Source organism: Papio anubis, chromosome 18, assembly GCF_008728515.1.
Source record: "Papio anubis isolate 15944 chromosome 18, Panubis1.0, whole genome shotgun sequence".
NCBI classification, from domain to species: Eukaryota; Metazoa; Chordata; class Mammalia; order Primates; family Cercopithecidae; genus Papio; species Papio anubis.
The window spans coordinates 40,585,770-40,594,427 of NC_044993.1; the positions used below are offsets into that span (position 1 = coordinate 40,585,770).

Genomic DNA, 8,658 nt, shown 5'->3' on the forward strand with positions numbered 1-8,658 from the left:
CTTATGAGCAAATGGACTAAATACTAGGGAATGGTACTGTCTGGGCCTTTGAACCAAGACTGAAAGAGATGAAATCCTATATGATACGTATAAACATTAGAGAATCCATTTTGATTTAATAAAAGGATGAATTTGTTCTATATCCTGTGAGAAAATGGTTCCCTTTTCCTGAAAATGTTGTCTCATTCCAACAATAGAGAGTTGGTTTTTTTTCCAGGGTATGGTGTCGGGGGTGGACAGAGTTGCCATGAATATGGCATCTATCAAGACTGCTGTTATATTCATTTCTCAAAATGCATTGTAGTAGGAAATTCAGAACGAAATAAGAGAAAATAAATGTTTGACTTCAAAATATAAGGCCACATTTAAAGCAGCAGGTGAAGTATAGAACAGTTAACAGTACAAATTCTTTATCTGCAAACTTGCAGTTCCCTAAAGCTCTGTAACACATCACTTTTAAAAGCCTCAGAGAAGCGGTTCTATAATAATTTACCAATAATTCAACCCCTCAATAGCCTTAGCAAGTGAAACCTTGTAGTCTTACATTTTAGAAATGACCCAACTTGATCCTTTTATTCTTCAGAATATCTCTCTCAAATTTTCATTTGCTTTTCATTAATTGATGAATTATGAGATGTTTTAGGTGCCTATCCACAAAGAAATGAAATTTTCACTTTCCAGGAACCTAACAAATGAAAAGATAGAAACCAATTCCAACAGAATGTTACCAAAGAAATCTTTTAGAGTCGACTGTTAACATTATTTATTTATATTTATCTGGCTCTACTATTTGTGGTACATTTACACTTCAAAGCTAAACCTCAAATAACATCATAGTGAGTGGTTGACTTCATGTTTAGCTGAGGTCTTGAAGACTGAAAAAGACCATGACAAACGCACATCTATTGTCTTGGCTACTGTATCCGTCTTCATCACCATTCTGATGGTGTGCAATGTATTGCAGCTCACCCTTTGGGAAGGACTAAAGTAGACATCTGTTGGTTCTGCTTGCTCAGCATTCCTACCCTAATTTTCCTTTGGAGAACCCCTTTATTCTAGACCACGTGAAGTTAATGCCAAACCCCATTCCAGGGGATGCACCTGAATCCAACTTCAGTTATCTAAACAGTCCCTTCTCCACGTTCAGAGAAGAGCAAGCGACTCAAACTGCCTTCATAAGGACAGACCTGGGACTTCTGCTGCAAATATTGAAGAATAAGTACTCTTTTTTCTTGCTAGGACTAAGCTGGTAGTACCTTCTAGGAGGCTATCATATGGAAACAACTTGTTTGAAAATGAAGCCACAACTAGAAAACAGATCCTGGTAACCCGGATTGAGGGATCCAGCCCTACCTTAAATGGCAGGACCTAACCCGAGGCTTTTTGCATCAACCAAGTAAAGTCCTTAAGCCAGTTTGAGTCGGTTTTGTCACTTGCAGCTAAAAGAATTCTGACTCTAACAATGTGACAATAGCAAAAATAAACATGACTGCTTTTGAGGTTTCTAATGGATTTTCCTCCCTAGACACATGATTTCATTTAATCCTCACAATTCAAAAAAGCACATGTCTATTAACATTAAATTAATGTTCATTATTTTGAACACATACTATGTGGACAAGCGATGGGGAAAGCCAAGGGAGCAATCAATATGAAATCTCACTTATATGGGAGGGAAGTGGAGGTTACATATCTCAGGGCACTTAACAGATATCATCAAATGAAAGAATAAACACTATATGGGAGAGGCAGGAGGTGATTCTTCAATTCCTGGATGAAAAATTAGGAGATAATGAACTCCTAACAATCAGCCTAATGAGAATGGCTCAAGCAACAGGGCATAGAGAGGGAGTTAGGTTAGACATGGGGTTCTTGAGAGTTTTCAGCTCTGGGTGGGTGCAGCTGTTGTCAGTGGGAAAGGGAAAAAGGAAGGGCTGAGTGTGGAAGGCAGGGAGGGAGGAGACAGTGTGAGTCAGTGAAACAGGGCCCTTAGAATGACAAGTCTGGACCAGAAAGAGGCTAAGACTGGAAATACAAGATGGGTAACCACTGGCATACAGATGGCAGTTCAGACTTGGGCACTGCCCACCAGAGCCTCAGCATGAAGAGAAGAGGGAGAGGCTGGCCACCACCTCCCTCTGAGTAATCGTAACCCTGCTCCGTGAGCTCCTGAAAACAGGCTCTTTCACTCGCCCCATCTCTTGCTCTTGATTGCAACCCGGCATTCAGGAGGCACCCAGTAAATATCTGTGGAGTGACCGACAACGCAGCGCTAGGGCACTGAGAAGACCCCGGGGCACCAGGGGCTGGTTCTACAAGGGTGCCCCTCCCGGTCCCCTCCAGCACGCTGCCAGAGCCGCCAGTCTTGGCCGCTACACGGGATGCTGCCTCATTATTCAGCTCTCACCTCTTAAATTAGTTCATGCTCTCACATTAGGTGTAATCACAGCTGGCAACGCTTTCTGGGGATGTCTCAGAAAGATCTGAGTTGAAAAAATATTTTTGTGTCATATTTATTTAAAGTAAAATTGCTGCTTCCTCCTCGCCCCTTCCTTTCCTCCTGGCCCACCCAGTGACCCCGGCCGTGCTCAACGGAGGCGGCGGTCGGAGGTGAGACTTCCTCTACATAATTCCTTAAACAGCTATCAACTAAGTCTTAAAGAAAAAAAAGAGATCTAGAAGCAGAGACATGGCTGCTGGCGATCCCAAAGCTGGTGTACCCGCGTGGGGGAGAGCGTACCCTGGGGGCGGCCGGCAGGCCGGACCAGAGGCTAGCCCCGAGGCCCAAGGCAGGAGCACTCCGCCGGCGCCCCGCGTCTCTCCAGCTCCCGAGGCTGCGCTGACTCCACTGATCACGCCAGGTTCAAGGTCGCCCAGTGGGGACCGGAGCGCCGGGAGCCGGTGGTAAATGTTCCAGCCGGCCTCTGCCTGGGGTCCGGAGCCGCGTTTCTGCTTTGTACTTGACGGACAGGTCCGCCCGCCCTCCCGCCGCCCGGCTACCAGCCCGCGTTCATCCTGCAGGGCTAAATCTCCCGCACTCGGCCTGTAACGCCTGGAGCGCTCCCTTCCTCTCCCCATCTTCGCAGCTCTCCTTTCTCCCTGCCACTTGGCAAAGCTGCATTTTGACTTTCACATTTTTGACTACGTGTGTGTAGTTCCAAGTCCATGCGTGGCACGAAAATCCACTTAGGGTAAAAATTATTCTCGAAAAATCGCCCATCTGGTGTTCTACACTCAAGGCTAGGAGGTGCAGGCACGGGTGCATAAAGCACGCCGTAAGGGTGCACAGTAAATAAAAAGTACAGATGCAAAATGCAAATTTTAAGTGCAAAACAGAAAAGCAGTGCTCGTTGCCGCCCCGCACGCTGGATTTTAAGGGGCACGAAGGCGGGCCTCAGCTGCTTTCGCTTAGCCCCGAGTCCTCAGCGCCCGGCCCAGTACCCGGTACTCCGTACGGGTTCAATGATCTCTCCTGAATAAGTGAACAAATTAAGAAATGAATGAAAGACCTCTCGATCCGACCTCCGCGCCTGGCAGAGCAGAGCAGTCGCTGCGGGAGGCGGGAGAGAGCGAGAGGCCAAGCTCCACCGTCGCGGCCGCCTGCTGGAGCAGAGGGACGCGGAGACGCCCGGCGCCGCGAGTGCTTGCCTAGTAGCTCCCGGGTACCACGTGCGCCCACTCCAAGCCGCGCAGGCCCTGCCCCGCCGCGCGCGCACGCGCCCTGCAGCCCCGCCGCCGAGACCCTGCGCTAGACTCGCCCAGCGCGCCGGCTGCCCTCCCGCCCGCGCCCGCTGGGAGGCGCTCCCCTCCCACCCGGCGCGCCCACAGGCGGGCGGGCGACTCGCGGCCTCTAGCGATTCCACTCCCGACCCCGGCGCGCGCCTCCTCCTACCTGAGGGCCGAGCAGCGGGGGCGGGCGTGAGGGCCGAGCAGCGGGGGCGGGCGTGAGGGCCGAGCAGCGGGGGCGGGCGTGAGGGCCGAGGGGGGTGGAACAGGATCGAGGCGGGAGGCGAGAAAGTGACCGGCCGCGGCGGACCTTCGGTGCGCGGACGCGGGCGCGCGCCCGCGCTCCCTTCGTCGACTCCAGGCCAGAGCCCAACCCTGCTGCCGCGCGCCGCCCGCCTTGCCGAGCCTAATAACAACGGCGCCCGGGGTCAGGTGGCCGCGCGCGGACAGCGCCGTCATTGGCTCGGTGGGGAGCGCGGCGCGTCAGGATTGGCTGGGGGGCGGGGCCTTGGCCGGGGCGGGGGCAGGGCCTCTGAGGGAGGCGGGCCGGGAGGCGCCGGGGGCGGGTCTAGGCCGCGGTCCGCGCCTTTGTGCCCGGCGCGCGCTCTCCGCCCGCTCCGGCTGCAGCGCTGGCTGCATCAATAATTCAGAGCGGCGGCGGCGGCGGCAGCGGCGGGTGCGGGCAGGAGGCGGCGGCAGCAGCAGTGGGACCGAACAGCAGCGGCTATGCATCCAAGTGCGGCTGGGCAGCCGCGGCACCCCTGAGGCCCGGGCGGGGCTCCGGGAACACAGCGCGGAGGGGACGCTCGTCCCGGAGTGCGAGGAAGAGCTGTAGTGTCCAGAGCGGCGGCGGCGGAGCTGCGCACGGAGCTGAGGAGGGGGCTTCGGAGAGGGACTGGGACGGGGGGGGGGCGGCTGGCGCGAGCAGCGGGGGGGGGGGGGGGCGGGGTGGGCGCCGGAGGCGCGATGCTGGGCGCCGTAGAGCTGCTGCTGCTGGGGGCTGCGTGGCTGGCGGGCCCGGCCCGCGGGCAGAATGAGACGGAGCCCATCGTGCTGGAGGGCAAGTGCCTGGTGGTGTGCGACTCCAACCCCACGTCCGACCCTACGGGCACAGCCCTGGGCATCTCTGTGCGCTCCGGCAGCGCCAAGGTGGCTTTCTCTGCCATCAGGAGCACCAACCACGAGCCGTCCGAGATGAGTAATCGCACCATGATCATCTACTTCGACCAGGTGAGAGATCCTTCCTCCCGCGGCGTGCAGATTGGGCTGGTGAGGGAGGGGTGGATGGAAGACCGATGCCCGGTCCTCTGCAAGGGCTCTGCGGAGGCGCGGGGACGACAGTCCGGGACCGATTGCTGCCCACTCCCCTTCGTTCCCGTCTCGTTATAGGTACTAGTGAACATTGGGAGCAACTTTGATTCAGAACGCAGCACTTTCATCGCCCCGCGCAAAGGGATCTACAGTTTTAACTTCCACGTGGTAAAAGTCTACAACAGACAGACCATACAGGTCAGCCGCCGCCTCGGGGCGGGCCCTGGCCCCGTAGCGGGGTTACTGGCCGCAGGGGTGCTCGGGCTGTCCGGAGGTGGTAGGCAGAAGTGGCGGCTGCATGTACTTCGGGCTGCTTGGAGGGACAGATAGCGGGGCCTCTCAGTTCTGTGGCTTCAACTGCCCTCTGCTTTCCCTGTCTCTGGCTCTTGGGATCCAGCTCCATCCCTCCAGAGACAGAATTTTCTGCTTCCACCTTCCGGGCCCCTCCGAAGGGTTCCCTGGATTGCAGGGACTTCCTTGTAACTGCTGTTGTTAGCGCCCCAGACAGCTGCCGCTTGGGGAGCCTTCCCGGACTTGGATGCTTGTCTTCAGCACCACGGACAGGGCCCCCGTTTTCTCCCACTTGCCCCCATCCCCACCCCGTGCGGACTCTGGGTTTTTGAGCTAACAGCATTTAGCCCCGGGGGGTGAGGGGTGGAGAGAGAAGGGAAGGAGGGGGCGTAGTGCTACTCTTTCCCGGCTCCAGCCGTGTCCCAGCAAGCACTCGCCGGCTCTTAGGGTCCCCAGAGGTGTCCAGGTTTCCTTTGGGCGCCGAGAGAGGCGGGACGCACAGCTGGGGAGAGGGCGCGAGGCCCTTGGCTGACGGTGCCACCACAAGGGCAAAACCAGGCGGTGGCGGGCACGGCTGGATGGGGGCTGGAATTGAGCCCGTGGTTTGGGGAGAAAATACATTGTGCCGCTCGGTGCGAGATTTCTAATCAGAAATCACAGTGGCTTCTCCACTGTGTCTTGGCAACTGGGTCCAGGAGGGATTAGGGGCTTTTTGTTTGTTCGGTTTTGTTTTTCCGGTAGCGCCGGAGGGAGCCTGAGTTGCTGCGGCTTTTTTGTTTGTTCTTTGTTTTTTGAGGCTGAGGGGAAACGGGAGAGAGGTCAAAGGTCTCAGGGCGCTAGAGCCACCTCATGGGTTTATTAAATTGGATCACAGAGCACAGTCGAGATTCCCTTGGCGCGCTCATTTGAGAAACTGGAATAAGAGCAACTCCCGTTTTGGGGACAGACCCTTCCTGTCACCCAGATGTGTGGTCTTTCGCCCCACTGGAGCCTCAGTAGTAAGCTCCAAAGCCCGTTTTCCACCATTCGTCCCCGCCCCCCGCCACCACCACCTCTCCGTGCTTCCAGGTCTTACAGGCTGTTAGCCAAGCAGGGGGAAGGTTCGCTCCACCGCGGCTTCGGTGCCTGCCTAGGTTGCGCCTCTGAAGCGGGCCTTTCTCTTTCTCAGGTGAGCCTCATGCTAAATGGGTGGCCGGTGATTTCAGCCTTCGCTGGTGACCAGGACGTGACCCGGGAGGCCGCCAGCAACGGAGTCCTAATCCAAATGGAGAAAGGCGACCGAGCATACCTCAAGCTGGAGCGGGGAAACTTGATGGGGGGCTGGAAGTACTCGACCTTCTCCGGATTCCTCGTGTTTCCTCTCTGACTGGCTCATAGCCTGAAGGGAGGCGGGGAGAGGGCGAAGGCAGAAAGGGGAGTGAAAAAGAGGCTGAAATTAAGAGGGAGAGAGAGCAGCACGACTTGAAACTTCCTACATGTTCTCTAACTGTATCTGGGTAAAAAGGTGCGCGCCAGCGGTGGGGCAACTTTGTCCATTTCCTTATTAGGAGACATAAATTTCGCTTAGCTCTGCGCACTCCCGTTTCCAAAAATAAACTCGCCTCCCCCATTCCAGTTGCAGTAATCAAGAAAGAGACGGCCTTGTCATTGTTTCTTATCCCCCAACTTCATGTTCCCTGCAATTTATTTAAAGAAACTTTGTATTTCACTACATAATCTCAAATCTTTCTCCCTAGCCCCCTCTGAATCCTTCTGCCTACTGAAATCTAATATATTCCCCGCCCCCAACCTTTTTTTTCAGTTTGGAGAGGGGGTAAGTTTTGTTGTTGTTGTTGTTTTGTTTTGTTTTGTTTTGGATGGGGAAGGTAGTTTTAATTTGGCAAGTGTTGCTCTTCTTAAAACACTGCTCAAGTTAATTAGCTGAAGATACTTAGTGTCCTCGGCTGCTTGTTAGCAGAGAAAGGACTCACCTTAGTGGTGACTGGTTTAAAAAAATATAAATATATATCATTTGTACACGAAGAACTCTTGCCAGTGGAAACTGGCTGTGTTTCCGTATTTCTATGTCCTACTCGGAGTGATCGTGAAATCTAAGGCTGCTTGATGTTCTGATGCTTGTCAATGCCGTCGTGCTCTGCGGCTCAACGAAACGCCAAGGAGCTTCTTCAGGACGCTTCCTCTTCCTCTGTAACATACGTGTGAATAGCCAAGATTTAATTTTGCTTTAATCTAATAAAGTCGAAGCGGGACTTTTATTTTTCTGAAACAGCTTTCTAAACTCCTCATCTTCCCCAGCTGGGAGGTTGGGGGTCGGGGGTGCCAAAGGGCGAGGTTCTGAAGGGCAGGAGACTTGGGGGAACGCAACCATAGAAAGGCCTGGGCGCGAGGGCTTCCTCGCAAAGCCAGCCTTGCGCTCCTTCCTGTGCCAGGCCAGGGGCCAGCACTGCATTCGCCTGTGTTTACAGCTTTGACGCAAACGTAAGAAACGTGGCCGAAATCTTCCTTGGCCAGGCGCGGCCGCCGACCCGGGAGCGAAGTTTGATTTTTTTTCTTTGCGTTCCAAATGCATCAGGAATAGTTCCAGTTTGAGGACCCAAACCACTCTACCTGGGGCGGCAGACTCCTCACGCCTTCTGTCCCCGGATGTCTCCCACCGCGTCCGCCCTGCAGTTCCCGAAGCAGCGTATGTTTTATACACCGCCTCTGAATCCGGAGTCCACCCGCCGCATACTCGGGCGCCCAGGACCTATGATTCCGCTCATTCACAGGACTTTATTCAAGAGGTTCGTCCAGGAGTTTTAATTGTATCGGAACATAATGTGAAAGCAAAATTGAAATAAACGACTTCGTTTTAAGTCTGGAAGGCTGACCCAGTTGCTTCGGCAGCGGGGAGGTCGGGAGCCGGAGCGAGTGGGCATCCTGGGGCGAAGGGCCAGGAGCTGGGAGCTGCAGCCGGGTGGTCCCCTGCAGTTGTGGTTCCTTTCAAAGAAACTTTTTCCTGGCCCAATATTCAGTAATGAATTTTATTTCCTTTAGGGGCATGGGGAGAAGGGAGAGTTAGTAATAGCACAATAAGCAACGTTTCTCGGATTTATCCCAGCGGCTGGTTCGAGTTAGAAATTCACGGAGCACCGGGCCTCTGTTGAAACCCAGGCCCGTTTCTTCTCCGCATGCAATCCGGTAAGCCGCGGAGCAGCTATAGCGGGAGCCCTTCCAACCCAGTGGCTCCGGGACCGGCAGAGATAGATAGGGACTCGCGAGTGAGGAGTGGACCCGAATACTTTTCTGTTTCTGCCCAACAGTTTCCCTTCTACCCTGTCAGGCCCCAGG

The 8,658-nt window shown here is 54.4% G+C and overlaps 1 protein-coding gene and 1 long non-coding RNA gene across 6 annotated transcripts in view; one reads left to right on the forward strand and one right to left on the reverse strand.

Annotated features, from left to right (window-relative positions):
* Positions 1-4,098, reverse strand: part of LOC108583468 — a 70,705-nt gene extending 66,607 nt beyond the window's left edge. The window contains exons 1-2 of one of the 5 annotated variants that reach the window (XR_004179787.1): positions 3,893-4,098; positions 545-685 (exon numbers count right to left, since the gene is read on the reverse strand). This is a non-coding gene — a long non-coding RNA (uncharacterized LOC108583468). Of the gene's footprint in view, positions 1-544; positions 3,686-3,892 lie in introns of those variants that run through there. The other 4 variants (XR_004179788.1, XR_002519225.2, XR_002519222.2 and 1 more) reach the window with 4 other exon arrangements.
* A 239-nt stretch (positions 4,099-4,337) lies between these two features.
* On the forward strand, positions 4,338-8,183 carry CBLN1 (cerebellin 1 precursor). The gene is made up of 3 exons (XM_003916851.4): positions 4,338-4,956; positions 5,116-5,235; positions 6,497-8,183. Exons 1-3 carry the CDS (start codon positions 4,693-4,695, stop codon positions 6,692-6,694), a joined length of 582 nt encoding a protein of 193 aa, XP_003916900.1. The 5' UTR covers positions 4,338-4,692; the 3' UTR covers positions 6,695-8,183.
* Positions 8,184-8,658: the final 475 nt, after the last annotated feature.

Coding starts and splice junctions, on each gene's coding strand:
- CBLN1 (XM_003916851.4), top strand. CDS start 4,693: ATGCTGGGCGCCGTAGAGCTGCTGCTGCTGGGGGCTGCGTGGCTGGCG. Junction 4,957..5,115: donor TGATCATCTACTTCGACCAG/GTGAGAGATCCT, acceptor GTCTCGTTATAG/GTACTAGTGAACATTGGGAG. Junction 5,236..6,496: donor ACAACAGACAGACCATACAG/GTCAGCCGCCGC, acceptor TCTCTTTCTCAG/GTGAGCCTCATGCTAAATGG.